This window comes from Papio anubis, chromosome 10 (genome assembly GCF_008728515.1).
Source record: "Papio anubis isolate 15944 chromosome 10, Panubis1.0, whole genome shotgun sequence".
NCBI classification, from domain to species: domain Eukaryota; kingdom Metazoa; phylum Chordata; class Mammalia; order Primates; family Cercopithecidae; genus Papio; species Papio anubis.
The window spans coordinates 58,514,972-58,530,401 of NC_044985.1; the positions used below are offsets into that span (position 1 = coordinate 58,514,972).

At 36.8% G+C, this 15,430-nt stretch overlaps 1 protein-coding gene across 7 annotated transcripts in view; it reads right to left on the bottom strand.

The window, feature by feature from the left end:
- Positions 1-15,430, bottom strand: part of CHN1 (chimerin 1) — a 200,488-nt gene that overhangs the window by 22,312 nt on the left and 162,746 nt on the right. For all 7 annotated transcript variants that reach the window (XM_017946671.3, XM_021923729.2, XM_021923728.2 and 4 more), the window contains one exon: positions 1,794-1,878. In XM_017946671.3, coding sequence (XP_017802160.1) covers positions 1,794-1,878 — 85 coding nt within the window. The remainder of the gene's footprint in view (positions 1-1,793; positions 1,879-15,430) is intronic.

Consider the following 15,430-nt stretch of genomic DNA (forward strand, 5'->3'; position numbering starts at 1 on the left):
CTGGGGAGATGGGGATGAATTTTTTCTCCTTTCCCCCATATTATTGTCATGATAAATGTTCCAAAACATTTCTTTCCAACATGATTGGGGTTGTAGCATATTCCCAAAGATTATTCATAGGTGCTGTACCTGTTCTCTATTAATAGCTAAGAATTCTTATGTAGATGGCCTTCACTTTTTCAAAATGGAAATGATATACACCCTTACTCATGAAAGAAGCTTTTGTGACAGCCATAAAACATTTAAAAAACTGTTGCAGAGTATCAGCTGGTCAAGACAGTCTCATAAAGGCAAACTAGGCTCATTAAGATCATTGTTCTCCAGTAGGTAATTTGTGCTTTGGAAAGAGTATTCCATCTGCCTTTTTGAAACTACAATGCAGACTGCCTCAATACTTCCACTTTACCAACACTTTCCATTCTACTGTTTCCCTCCAGAGCAAAGGCACAACCATAGCCTTCTTCATGATGGTTCCTCATCCCAACTCTGGATAACCACCAGCCACAGCAAGGCTTTCCTCATACACTCTGAGCTTCGACTCTGAGCTGAGGCACTCCCTGACGAACACCTCTGCACAGTTCCAAGTCCACACATGTAGGATTCTTATCCCACTCCCTGTGGCAGGAAGGTCCTTGAATGGTGATATATGCCTGGAACCTTATAATATTTTAGTGATACTAAGGGAATAATAACTGAAAGAAGAGTGACTTGGAACATTTTCATGCAACACATATACCTTACTATTCAAAGGAAATGCAATTTAGAAATAAGAATCAGAACCCAGAAATTCCTGCACATAATGGACAACAAAAATATTCCATTTAAAAATCATGCCACAAAAGAAATGATGTTTATAGTGATAAATCTGACAGTTACTATAGTTACCATTTTGAAATACTTAGTATATTTTTTAGTGTAAAGCTTCATGCTAAAAGATACGTATGAAGACATTTTTTAGTTTTACAAATTAAATAGCAGAAGGAAACTTTTATGACCAAATACTAGACATTTAAAATTTACATGATTATTTTTAAGCCTATGTCAGAATTTAGAGTAGTTTGGATAAATGGCCAGTATTCAGTATAGTTGTTCTATACAAATGGATTTCACGTATATAAACAAGTACTTTATTTCACAAAGTATCTCAATACATCCTTGTGTTGGTTATTTCTGTATGTGTAAATCTCATGGTTTCTAAATTTATATCTAAATATTCATGGTCATATTTTACAAAAAGTATTGGATGTATTTGATTTCAAAATGTCACACAGAAAATATTAGTGACTAAGTGGTTTTTCAGAATTTGGTAACCATCTTTGAAGATGAATTCACAGATTTTTAAAGCTTCAATCTGATTTCACAAAAATTTAGTAAGGACAATCCAGCTTAACAAGTTATCTTTAAAATTCAGTTTCCAAGGCAACAATCATAGGTCCCTGTACATTGCTTTAAAAAAATCATTTTTATAAATTTAGTTACTGCAACATCAAAGGCAAGTATTAAATATAACTGCTTTACTTTTATCTCCTTTTATCAGACTTTTTGAACAAGCTGACTTTTCTCTTTTCAGTGGACTAATGCCAGATCCCTAGTGTGCTGTCCATCAAGAGCCAGAAGGTTAAGAGCAGATAAAATATCAAATTTCCAAAGTGGCTGCCTGAAAATCTGGCCTACTGCATGTGCATAACACCAAACCAGGATCCAGCCTACTGGATATGTATAACAACAAGTCTCCTTCTACCTTACCTCTTATAACTTCACAGCTGACTCAATCCAGAGACAAGAGCTCTTACCTGCACATTTCACTCCCTGAGCAATGAGACCCCACATAAAGTTGGCACAGTATTCACACCAGTGTGGCCCTCTGAATGTATGGACCTGAAAAAAAAAAGGGGCAAATTCAGGACGGGGAAACACATGGATGAGAAGACTGTTTCATATCAAAGCACTACTACACAAGCCACATATTTATATATACATGAGAGAGAGAGATTGAGAGAGAGAGACATGGGGTCTCACCGTTGCCCAGGCTGGGCTGCAGTGGTGTATCAGCTCACTGCGGCTTCCCTCAAGTGATCCTCCCACCTCAGCCTCCCGAGTAGCTGGGACTACAGGCACACACGACCACACCCAGATATTTTTTCTAGAGACGGGGTTTCACCATGTTGCCCAGGCTAGTCTTGAACTTCTGAGCTCAAGCATCTGCCTGCCTTGGCCTCCCAAAGTGCTGGGATTACAGGCGTGAGTCACCACACCCAGCCCACAGTTAGTAATGAAGGGGCAACATGGCTGCCTTTAGAAGAATCTTGGTTGAGTGAAACTGACAAGCAGTTAACATTTTTCTCAGAGCTTGATTTCTTCTTTGTTTTAGGAATGATAAATCAGACCAATATTCTGTAACTTACTTTTGAAAACTATATAGTGGAGTTTTCCAATGTCCCCTCAGGTGCAAGCACCCTAATCTATACAAATACTGGCATTTCTATGTACTATGCTATTTCTACAGTACTATGACATGAAAAGGCATCAGCAGCCATATAGAGTATGTCTTGGGTCCTGTCAGGAGCTTTTCAGATAATTTACCTTCTGTGACCATGAGAAGGATCACAGATATTAAAGGAGATAATTATTGATGGGTCACATCAGAATCATTAAAGGCCCAATTTCTGTTTAAAACTTTTGATATTTATTATGTTAGCAAAGAGAATAAATGTATTTTAGAAACTGCAGAGCTACAGTTTATCAGAAACATTGTTTAAGTAATTACTCGCTAACCATTCCAGCTCACAAAGGTTCTTTCTACTGTATTTCTTTTCCTTGAAAAAGAAAGGAATCCCCAAAGAAGAAAGGATTCAAATGTTAAGATACCTATCTCTTTTAAATACAGGAAAGAGAAGGCATTCTACATTAACACCGATGAAAAAATATTGGTAGAATATTTTGCAGAAGCAATGAGTCCAAACTCTAAACATTAAAAAATGAAAAAAAATTTTAATATTATCAGTAAATTACAATTTGATTCCAACATAAATATCTGCCAAACCACTACTGTACACAGTAAAATTCACAGCTAAGATCGTCATTTTTACAACTGCTGTATTAATGTATTGACTAAGTCTTAGAAACCAAGTAAATGATTTTTAAGATACGAAACTTATTTCTTCAGGTGAAAATACCATAAATGTAAGACATACCATTATGTATTCCATTTAGAAAAACCATACCAATTAAATTATGACAAGCCATTGGTTGTAAGATAAATCCCAAATTCAGAGACATTAAAATGGAAAATAAAATGTGCATATAAGAATCAATGAAATACAGTATATCAGAATTCAAAATACTACATTGGCCCAAATATCCATATAAAGCTGCAATGGATAGCCACGGGTTCACTCAAAGCAGGTATGTGCTTGTGACTCTTTGTTCTTGCCAACTGAGTCTGAGTACAAAATTTTATGTTGATTTTGAAAAGAAGGCCATAATCCCTTCTATGTGTTTTATGGAGGAGGGTCAGGAATGCAGGCACAGTTGCCTCTGGATTGTTCACGATGTTCAGAGCCTGTAAACTCAAAGTATTTCCTGGAGTTGCTGAAGTAGAGCCCAAGATCAACATCCAGATACTCTGTAATGTCCCTGTGTTCTTCCGAGTGGATAAAACTGGATAAAGCATGCAATCGTGCTTTCTTCTTATGGGAATGAGTGAAGTAGACAGTGCTGATTCAGAAAGAGAGTTATATAATCATGAAACAGCAACAGAATTGTGAAGCTACTTTTAGAGAAAGTCTTTGGGATGCAAACTCACATAGGTTGCCAAACCTCAGGATAATCAGTATCATTTACTTGGTAAGGTGACTAAAGGTGCAATGAAAGTATGAAGGAAGTCCCAGGAATTATTTTGTGCCTATCAGTTATTTCATGAGAAAGCGTCTGAAAGTTACACAGGGAGAGCAAAAAGAGTAGATGGTGTTTTGTTAGTTATTAAACAAACAGGCATTTGGGAAACAGCACTGGCTACTGAGCTGTTGTAACAGAAGAAGTCCTTTCCTCACCTTCGGGAAAGTAGCAGTGAATGTGGCGTTTCAAAAAGCCTGGGATATTTCTTTGTATTAGATACGCTGAAGGGAGGATTTTAACTGTTTAACTGTCCGAGCAGACCCATGTTCTCCAATGAAAGGGTCACACATGGATCTCAGAAAGCAAACTTTAGGAGATTGTTACTTATTTACAGTTCATTCTTGGGCAGCTTTTTAATGAAGGCATCCTGAGTCATTTGAGGCTGGGTTTTTTTGTTTTTTAAATCGTTTAGAAGGTAGCTTATGTAGCTCTCCATGAAAACGTTCTAGAAATAGGCCTTGCAGAACCAGCAGCTTACAAAACTGTATTTGTATAACAGGGCTTAACTGGATTCCCTTTTGAATTTTTATATCTAAAACTCACTAGAATTTTTATATCTAAAATCCATATATCTCAAGTTTCCTTTGTTCTGTAACCTTTATGACTCTATGACACTGGATTATAGTTGTAAAAAGTTGATTACTGTAGCCTTTGAGTCTTTTTTTATTCCCCTAAAGGTCATCAAAACAAATACTGATTTTATTCATTAATTAGTCATTTTTATTCATTCATAAACATTTATTAAATGATGGCCTATACAAAAATAAAAAGGGGTTTCTCCTATTAAACACAGTGTGAAAATACTCTAAATCAAAATATTTGCGAAGTGTGAGAGAAGCTGGGAAGAGATGCACCCCGTGAGCTAAGTCCCGAGTTGAAAAGCAAAGATACAAGGCATGAGAGAAACAATGTGGTGTTTAGAGAACTGCAAGGAAGTTCAGTCTGGGTGGAGTGGAAACGACTGTCCTGGCAGGAGACAGGAGAGGCAGACAGGGCCTTTTCAACGCCTACAGATTTGTATTCTGTCCAGTGAACAATACAGAGCCACTGAGGATCGTTAAGGAGAGTGACACGGTGAAGGGGACAAGGCTGAGGGAAGACAGACTAGGTAGGGTGGTGCTATGGCAGTCACCCAGACAACGGACGATATGGATCTGAATTCGGGCACTGCTGACTGAGAAAAAGGGACAAACTGGAGTTATTTAGGAGGCAGAATCAATAGGGCTTGGTAACCAATTGAATCAGAGGCAACGGAGAGGGAAAGACACTGGTCTCTTAGGGTTTAAGGTCTGGTGACTGGGGCAGAATGACATTAACAGAGGTACAAAAGTAGAGAAACTGCTTTGGAAGTGAGGTGGGGAGGACTGTGGAAGGGAAAGGGAAGGCTGACTCATAAGAAAGAGAGGGTCACTGATGGAGCAAGGCTCTGGAGAAGTCAAATGTTGGAGACAGAATCCAGGGCAGAGCAATTAGGTTTGAATACAAGGAAAATCACTTTCCCCCTCCCTGAGTTGGAAGGGAAGAGGGTAAGAGGAGAGAGGGCTGGACTCTGCAGGACTGGTGGTGGGGCCTGGGGTCAGAAAGCTACAGGAATTCATGCCTGACAGTCTACAGTCTCTGAGAATCAGGAAGTAATTTCAGTTGTGGAGCAAATGAGGAGTTTTGGCAAAGTGGGGAATAGGAACTAGAGCTAAAACTGGCCAGGAATTCAGAGAAGGGTTGCTGGACATGAAAGCAAGTTTCCTTTTTGGGTGATACATTATAAAATCATACTATACCAGCCAGTGTCAAGCACATTAAAGAAAAAGTGATGAATATTTTCTTTTTAAGTGGGTGGTTATGCTTTATCTAAATGTTTCACTTTATATGCAGTTTTACATGATCGGTGATGTTTACATCACATACTTTGCCAACTCAGAAAAAGATATCTTTAAAAAATCAATTGCACAAATTATACAACTTAGAAAAGCTTTTCAGTTGTACTGTACCATCTAGCATGATGGTAATAGGTGCTGTTTCCTATAGATAATTCTACAGGCACTGACATCTGCAGACAATTTTGTTTACTAGACATTGTTGTATTTTAATTACCTCTTTTAAAAATGATGAAATCCGAATGTAATGAACATTCAAAATATAATTAAAAGGCCATAAGTTGCATCTTGAAGACTATTTGTGTGTCGCAGGATGCTAAGGAAGAACTAGGTGGGATATGTGGGAAAGAAGGCCTGGAGGGGCTCAGAAGGGTGCAGGGGCTTGGGCCTGAAGCTCTAGATCACAACAGAGAGTGACTTTTGCCTAGAATTGCCACACTCCCTAGAAATCTGCAATCCATTCCTTTGGGTATGGTGCCTGATAAGACATAATTCAAAAGAACAATCAGTTTCAGCATATTACATTATTAGTGAAGTCAAAAATGGTCCCAAGAAAGGCAACCTTATAAGTGGGCCACATATTTTTTTCTAGGCCACCTCCAAAGCTTTTGGTCCATCTTGACAAATGAAAGTGACAGAGTATAAGGCATGAATTACACTTTAATGAATAAAGGGCAAAATGAACTAGTTTTAAAGCCCTCTTATGCAACTGGAAAGAAGACCATTTTATTACCATGACATTTGAGGTTGCTTTTAACCTGTGAACAACTCCTTTCACATTAACCTCTCTGTGAAAACAGAGATGAAAGACTGGATTAATTAATTGATCCCCAGTACAGTCTTATCAGTGAAGGCATTGGTCAGAAGCAGGCTGCAAAGGACAGGGTGGGAGAGGGTGGGCTATTGAGGGGCCCATATGGCACAGGCCAAGTGTCATGTGTCTCTTGGGCAATGACTCAGGTAAAAACTGAAGTCATTCTCAGTTGGGCCTGCCATTATTCAGACTAAAATCCTGGCTTACACAAGGGAACAAACACCCTGCTTCTCATCATGTTTATAGCATTCATATCTCCAGTTTGAATGCCAGTAACAGAAACTGAAAAAGAAATCCACGATATGGGAAGATAAAGAAAAATTCACCATTAATCTTCATTATTCCTTTCAAGTCAAAACAGTCTCTTTAGAAATAAGCATGGATGCAAATAGCCAAGAAGCATGCCAGGAAAAGCTTGCTGCAAATGTAAGCCACGTTGGAGGTGATATGATCATTATGGGAAATAAAATTTTGCTTGGGAAGGTGGCAATGACATTTCAGCTGCAGCTTCTCATTTGGGACTATGATGAGTCAGTTCTCCAGCACACTATTGGGCAATGAGGGGAGAGAACAGATGAACAAAATCGAAACAAAAGGAATGTAGGTAGGCAGGCAGCTGGGCAGCAAAGTTTTTTCTTCCCTCATTTTTATGTTTAGGGTAACCAGAATGCACTCTTTTAAGAGACCAATGTTTGTCTCACCAAGATGGTCTTAAACTTTTTGGTCCATATGATATGGAATTTAGAAATCAAACCTTAATTTTACTACTTCAGTTTAAAGTACTTTGATTTATACTATTATGCCATGAAAAGAAAATACATAATACTGGCTACGATCATTAGCAAGAAATACATACAGGAGTACTTAAATTGGGAGGAATACTTACTATAGGAGTATCTTTAGTATCAAGGTAATACCTTCTTGCCTTGTTGTTTAGTTATATCTAGTCAAAACTACTAACCACTCTATAACTCTGGAGTAATAATTTATAACAAAGAGCAAGGTTTTGGTTCAGTTAATCACCATGATAATGTCAGTTAAGCACTGACATTATGCTGGCCATTCCTGGTCTTCTTGTCCTGATCGAACGGATGTGTAATTGATGACCATGGCAGGAAAGGCAGGAGAAATGCATCAGGCACTTGCTGAAACATAGCTTTAAGCATTGGCCAAGGCTAAGTGCCTGGAATAGAGGGGCATGCCCACTGGCCAGCAGCAGGCAGGAGTCAGAGGCACTAGGCAGCTGGGGAAGGGGCCCAGGTGCTAATGGCCTGTACAAGCAGCTGCTACAGAGGTGGTCACACGGGGGAGAATTTGCAGGGTCTTTCTGAGCCACATACTTAACCACACAAGTAGTCGACACAGAAGCATCGTTTCAAAGAGAATGACAAATGACAGAAAATTGGTGACCTAATTTTAAGGGTAAGAAAATTGTTCAAAATTGAGAGAAATACCATAAAATCCTACTAGACATACACTGACCTACCACAAATAAATGATGTCCCTTTAACTGTGAGCAGTAACTACAGGAAAAAGCTAGTAAAATATGGTCATACTACAACAAGACTGACCATTAGTAGGACAGTCACCAGGGCAATATAGTAATTTAGTTCTGCTCTCACATGAATGTTATAAAAATGGTTTATGTTAATTGGTATACAAAACAGTATTTTAAATATGTGCAGAAAAAATAAATTATCAATTCTCATAAAAATACATTCACCACAATTCAATATAGGCCTTATTAACAGAGCTTACATTTTTTAAAAGTTTTCTTTATGATCTATACAGTCCCAATCACCACTATGTTTTTGAGTGAGAAATATATCTAAAATTACAGAATGAATGCAAAGCTTGCACAGAACTTGCTTAGAATCATAAACAACCACATTAATGCTAGAACACAAACACAACTTCTGGTGTCAATGCTCTGTGCGGAGCTGAAATAGTGGCCCCTCGCACAGAACCACCAATCTGAAACCCAGGAAAATATCAAAGTTCTCAAAGCAATCCTTTGATTATTATATGCTACAAGGTATAGATTGTATAATAATAAAAAATATAACCATTAATTCAAAGACACTTTCCATTTCAAAATATGAGTAGAGTATTGTAAAATACACAATTTTAATGTTTAGGCTTCTTTTAAGTTTCAGAAGCAACTTTCTTTTTAATTTCTTTTCCCCTGATAGCTTTCCAAAGTGAATCATGCTCAAGGTTCAAAAATGTTAAATGCCATAACCTAAAACACTTCTACTTAGAAAGTTAGCTTCATTACTTAGATGAATGAGTTTGTATTCAAATATCAGTAGTAAAAATCAACTCTTTGAAATACCAGTCCCCTAAGGTTATATTATGTAGGTACAATAGGAAAATAAGTAAATGGTTGTGCAGTAAAAACCACTTACATTCCACAGCTGAGTGACAGAAAATCTCTATACCCACATTATAGATAGGTAACTGAACACTGACATACAGAAAACCCTCAGACCAGTCTATAAAATGTGATCCACAATTCTTTGAAGTTAAGTCTGCATTAATAGATTATTTCCATACAACCAGGTTTCAATTTCTTTTTGAATTGGTTATAAAAGTAGTCATCTAAAGAAGTACTGTTAACATATATTATAATATGAATGCAAGTATTCCTATAATATACTAAGAAAAAGATCTGACTAAAATGCACAGAAAGTTATTAAAGTATGTAGTTAAAACCTTTTTTAAAATCCCAGTACATTCTTGGATTTTAAAAATTGTTTTTCTTCTGTTTCACTGATTGCTGCTTTTACCTTTAATACTGCCTTTTCTCAAGTACTTGGTCTAATTGGTTCTTTTTTCTAGTTTCTTAAGGTGGAAGCTTAGCTCTTTGACTTAAGACCTTTTCCCCCCCTTTCTAAATATAAGCATTTAATGATATAAATTTCCTGACAAGTACTACTTTAGTCACATTCCACGAATTTTGATATGTTGTATTTTTCTTTTCAATCAGTTCGAAATATTTTCTAACATATCTTGTGATTTCTTCTTCAACCCATGTATTTAGCAGTATGTTATTTAATTTATAAGTATGTGGGAAAATTTTCAGATATCTGTTACTGATTTCAAATTTAATTCTGTTGTGGTTGGAGGATATGCTTTGTATGATTTTAACCCTTCTACCTTTATTGATACAGTCATGTGTCACTTAATGGTAGGGACACTCTCTGAGAAATGCTTCATTAGGTGAACACTATAGAGTGTACTTACACAAAATCTACATGGTAAAACCTACGATGTGTTAGGCTCAATGGTCTAGCCTATTGCTCCTAGGCTACAAACCTGTACAGCATGTTACTGTACTGAATATGTAACAGTAACACAATGGTATTTGTGTATCTAAATGTATCTAAACATAGAAAAGACAGGGTAAAAATACAGTATTATTATCTTATGGGACCACTGTCATAACTGTGGTCAGTTGTTGACTGAAACAGTTATGTGACACATGGCTATATTTGTCTTATGGTCCAGAATATTGTGTATCTTGGTGAATCTTCCAGTTCACCTGAAAAGTATGTGTATCCTGCTGTTGTTGAGTGGAGTACTCTATAAATATCAATTAGGTCAAATTGGTTGATACTGTTGTTCAAGTCTTCTATATTCTAATTTTCTGAATATTCTATCACTGAGACAGAAGGGTTGAAACTTCCAACTATAACCGTGAATTTGTCTATTTCACCCTCAGCTCAGTTGCTGCTTTATGTATTTTGCACCTTTTATTAGGTACATATAAATTTTAAACTGTTATATCTTCTTGATGAATTTTACCTTCTTTATTCCTAACAATATTCCTTGTTCTAAAAATTATGTTTAAAAAAGTACAGTCACTCCAATTTTCTTTGAATTATTGTCTACATATACATATTATTTGCTAGATATAGAATTCCAGGTTAATAGGTTTCCTTTCCCTCAGTTCTTTGAAGATGTTGCTCCATTGTCTTGCATAGTTTTTGATGAGAATTTTGCTTTTTCTTTCACTTCTCTGTGCCCTTTATATTTAATGTGGGTTTCCTGTACACAGCGTATCACTGGATCTTGCTTTTTTATCCAACCTGACAATCTCTGCCTTTTAATGGTGTGTCTGAGTCATTTTCATTTAATGTAACTATCAACATGTTTTCTATGCATTCCATTTGTCCTTTATTCCTTTTTTTTCCGTTACATACTCTGAATTAACTGCATATTTCTTATGATTCCATTTGTCTCCACTGCTAGTTTAACTATATCAATTTTAGTTTTGTTCTAAGGTCTAGAACATACACATCTTTTTTTTTTTTTTTTTTTTTTTGACAGGGTCTCACTCTGTCACCCAGGTTGAAGTGCAGTGGCACAATCATAGCTCACTGCAGCCTCACACTCCTGGGCTCAAGTGATCCTCCCACCTCAGCCTCTTATGCAGTAGGAATCACAGGCATGTGCCACCATACCCAGCTAATTTTGTCTCTCTCTTTTCTAGATAGAGATGGAGTCTTGCCATGTTGCTCAGGCTAGTCTCGAACTCCAGGGCTCAAACAGTCCTCCTGCCTCAGCCTTCCAGAGTGCTGGAATTACAGGCATTGGCCACCATGCCCAGTCTACAATATACATTTTTAACTTGCAGTCTACTTCCAAATAATATTATGTCACTTCATGTAATGCACAAGAATCCTATACATGAAGTATACTTCCACTTCCCCCATCCTCTACTCTACGTTATTGTTGTCATACATTTTGCTTGTATAAACTACATAATATATGACCATTTTTGCCTTAAAGAGTCAACTATCTTTTAAAGATACCAAGTCAGGAAAAATATCTTTTAAAGTTACCCATGCTTACTATTTCTAGTGTTCTTTATTCCTTTGTATAGTTCTAAATTTCCACCTGATATCATTTTCCTTCTGACTCAAAAACTTACTGTAATATTCTTGTAGTACCAGTCTCCTGGTGATGAATTCACTCAGCTTTTGTTTGTTTAAAAAATAAAAATTTATTTTATCTTCATCTCTAAAAGATATATTTTCTAGATATAGAATTCAACGTTAATAGGTTTCTTTTCCTTCAGTTCTTTGAAGATGAAGCTCCATTGTCTTGCATAGTTTTTGATGAGAATTTTGCTGCCATTCTTTATTTATTTTTATGTAATGTGCATCCCCCCAACTGCTTTAAAAAAAAACTTTGTAAGATGTGTGAGTACCAGTGAAAAAGGAAAAGAATTTGTTTCCTCAAAGTTGACATATTTGTCCTACACTAAAGTAATCCTTAAAGATATTAACAGAGAAGAGTATAAAAATAATTTCTATTCTTTTAAACAAATGTGCATTTATATTCTTGAGTGTAAGTGTGCACATTTAAGATTCTATAAAACCATAAAACTATAAACACATTATGAAACTGAAATGTGAAAATAAAACTTAAGACAAACCAAACGTATGTATAATTTCTAGATCTAAGAGACATCCTCTATACATTGTGTGGGATGAACAATCTTGACTCTTAGGCTGAGGCAAAGTATAGATTCTCCTTGACTTATGATGGGGTTACATGTCAATAAACCCACCATAAGTTGAAAATATCGTAAGTTGAGAGTGGGGTGTCTACTTGTGATATTTTTAATTTATGATGAATTTATCCAGATGTAACCCAATCCTAAATCCAGGACTGTACTGAATGAATATTGCTTTCAGACCATCATAAGGTCAAAATCATAAGCTGAGCCATTGTAAGCCAGGGGCCATTGGTATCACTTTACAGTGAAAACTGTTCTTTCCCCAAATTTTCTCACTCTCTCTGGCTGCTTTTACAATTTTCTCCTTAACACTGGTTTTCAGCAATTTATCATGTGCTTTGATGTTGCTTTCACCATATTTTTTTTCTGTTTAGTGTTCACTGCACTTTTGGATCTGTGACTTTTCATCAAATTTATACAATTTTTGGTCACTATGGCTTTAAATAATTGCTCTGTCTCCTGGTTTCCCATCACTGTTCCTTCTGTGACCCAAATTACACTTATGTTAAGACTGCTTGCTATTGTCCCACTGGTCACTGATGTTGTATTCATTTTTTTTTTTTTTAATTCTCTGTTCTTCATCTTGGATACTTCTATTATTGTATTTTCTGGTTTACTAATCTTTTCTTCTGTGGTGTCTAATATGCTGTTAATATAATCCAGTGTATTTTTCATTTCAGGTATACTTTTCACCTCTAGAGATTCAATTTGGATTTTTTAAAACAGCTTCCATTTCTTTCCTCACTACAACCTTTAGTCTACTGCTAATTTTGGTCACACTCCAAAGATGATACCCTCTTGAAGAGTCTTAACCAATGCTCCATGTGTTGTGACTTCTTTCTGTTTCTACTAGTGGGCAGAATGAGTCTCAGTCTTCAGTGAGTTTCAGCCATTGTTTAGCCTATTGCTTTCTGGTGGTTTCCCAATAGTTTCTTCCCACGTATATACAGATAAGTCATCAGCAAAAGACTCAAGAAGGCTCCTCTGCAGATCTCCAGAATGCTTTTTGTGTGCAGCTGTCTCCTCAGGCAGCCTCTGCCCCATATATATGAGCTGCTTTGCACCTCCCCCACAACCCCACCCTAATCTCTTTGTCCTTAACTGGGGTAGACCACAAGACTCTGGTTCGACTCCCCCTCTATGTGTTGTGGCCTGGGAACTGCCTCCAAGCAGTAAGAGTGATCTTAAGGATAATTTTTTTTGTGTTCCTTCTTTCAGTTATCACAGTTTTATACTACCTATTGATCAATGTCTGGCTGTGGTTTTTATATACTTTTTCTGGTTTGCTAGTTGTTTAAGATGGGAAGGTAAATGTAGTTCTTCCATCATGACTGAAAGTAGAAATTTTGTTTATATTCTTGGTTCTATTGATTTGTTCACGTGAGCGCCAACCAGTGACTTCACTAGGCTTCAGTTTCTACACAGGTAAAATAAGATTAACTTAATCAGTAATTTTCAACTCCCTTTATACAGACTGAACTGCTTCAGGATTCTTCTGTAATCCATGTTCTATGAGCACATCTCACCCAGCAAAGTGTTACATTAACACTGTCATATTCAGTAGGCTGTTCACTAAGATGTTGCAATGGGTGATTTCATTTGACATTTAATCTTGTAGAGGGCACTGCTTATTTTTCAGTACACAAAACAAGTTTCTTATTTTTGCATAAAAGCTCCCAATCCATGTGAATTATATAGAGCTGACCTCTTCCCCAGCTGCAGGGGAAGACCTGGATCTAAGCCAGTACATTCCCTTCTCCTGACTGGAGCTACTGGTGCAGAGATGGGTATATGATATAATTGGTCAACGACTGCCAGGCCCAGAACCTTTGTTCAAACAGTCTGTCTTTGAAGCTGACTAGAATCTGGGAGGATATAGAGCTGAAGATTTTGACAGTCATCTTCTTACCAGAGGGAGCCTAAAAATGAAGAAAGAGTTGGGAGATGGGGTTCCGGTGGCATTTTAAGCCCCTAAGTCAAAGGATATCTTCAATTAATGCTAGACTTTTTCTACTATGCGACACAACAAATTTCCTTTTTTCTTAGTCCAGTGTGGGCTGGGTTTTCTGACACTTGCAATAAAAGTCTCTCAACTGTTCCATCAAATAGTAAATGTATTCATGGTAACAGATCAAGAAAAACACACTGAAGTAATACAGTTGTGGAGTAATGAGCTGTAACAGCAACCATCAAAGCAAATTAGCACGCCCCCTAGAGATGGACTTCTCTTTAAGAACAAGGGCATGTGTACCAGGCAGAGCACAAGCAGAGATCAGTGTTGTGTCACATGCAAGAGGTGAAGCTCCAAACAAAGGCAGTTCTAAAAAGAGAAAAAGGGAATATGATATTTTAGGCCTGATTTGGGGAAATCCATTCACACGGATAGCCAAAACGTCACCTCTAATACAAAAGACAGGAGGGTATCACCTAAAGTGACAACAAACCTCTGACTACTATGACCTAAAAATAGATGTGTTCTTTTAATTTTTAAGTCTGGATAATATCTTACAAAACACGGCAGTTCTATTTTTGCTCCCCAAAGAACATAAAAATATAGAAAATAAGCAGCTGATGATATAGTGGTTCTTTAACTGCTGGGCTACTGGCCTTTTCCTTTATAGTTTTCCTATTTTGTAACCAGAAGAATCTCAAGATAATTTAAGAAGAGCGATTAGAAAACTGAAAAAAAAAATCTATTAGTATGTTGCTTGTCAAAAAAATAATTTACAGTGGTTTTCAGCTACCAGAAGTTCTTGTGGAGCAAAAATATTTACAAAGAAAAATCATTGCTTGTCATCTTTTCTCTTCACTTACTTTTTAACCTATATATTCCACTTCCTTTGGTGTACAAGGAAGTGGAATATATAGGTTAAAAAGTAAGTGAAGAGAAAAGATTCTATCTTTTTTTCTATTCTCTATCTCTTATTTTTTTTTAATTCTCTATCCTTTGGGATATTTGATGAAGGCAATGGTATTTTTGTGTCATGTACTATTACATAACAAATGATGAACACTGACTAATACTAAGTTTACTGAGATATGGAGTACTTGACAACATAGACAATAATTGAGGCAAGATGATAAGACATGTACGTTATTCTTTAGGCACATGCTTTAACTATCCTACTAACAGTCACGGTAAACCTTACTCTTTTTTTTTTCTTTTTTGAGATGGAGTTTTGCTCTTGTTGCCCGGGATGGAGTGCAATGGCGTGATCTCGGCTCACGGCAACCTCCGCCTCACAGGTTTAAACAATTCTCCTGCCTCAGCCTCCCAAGTAGCTGGGATTACAAGCAAGCACCACCATACCCGGCTAA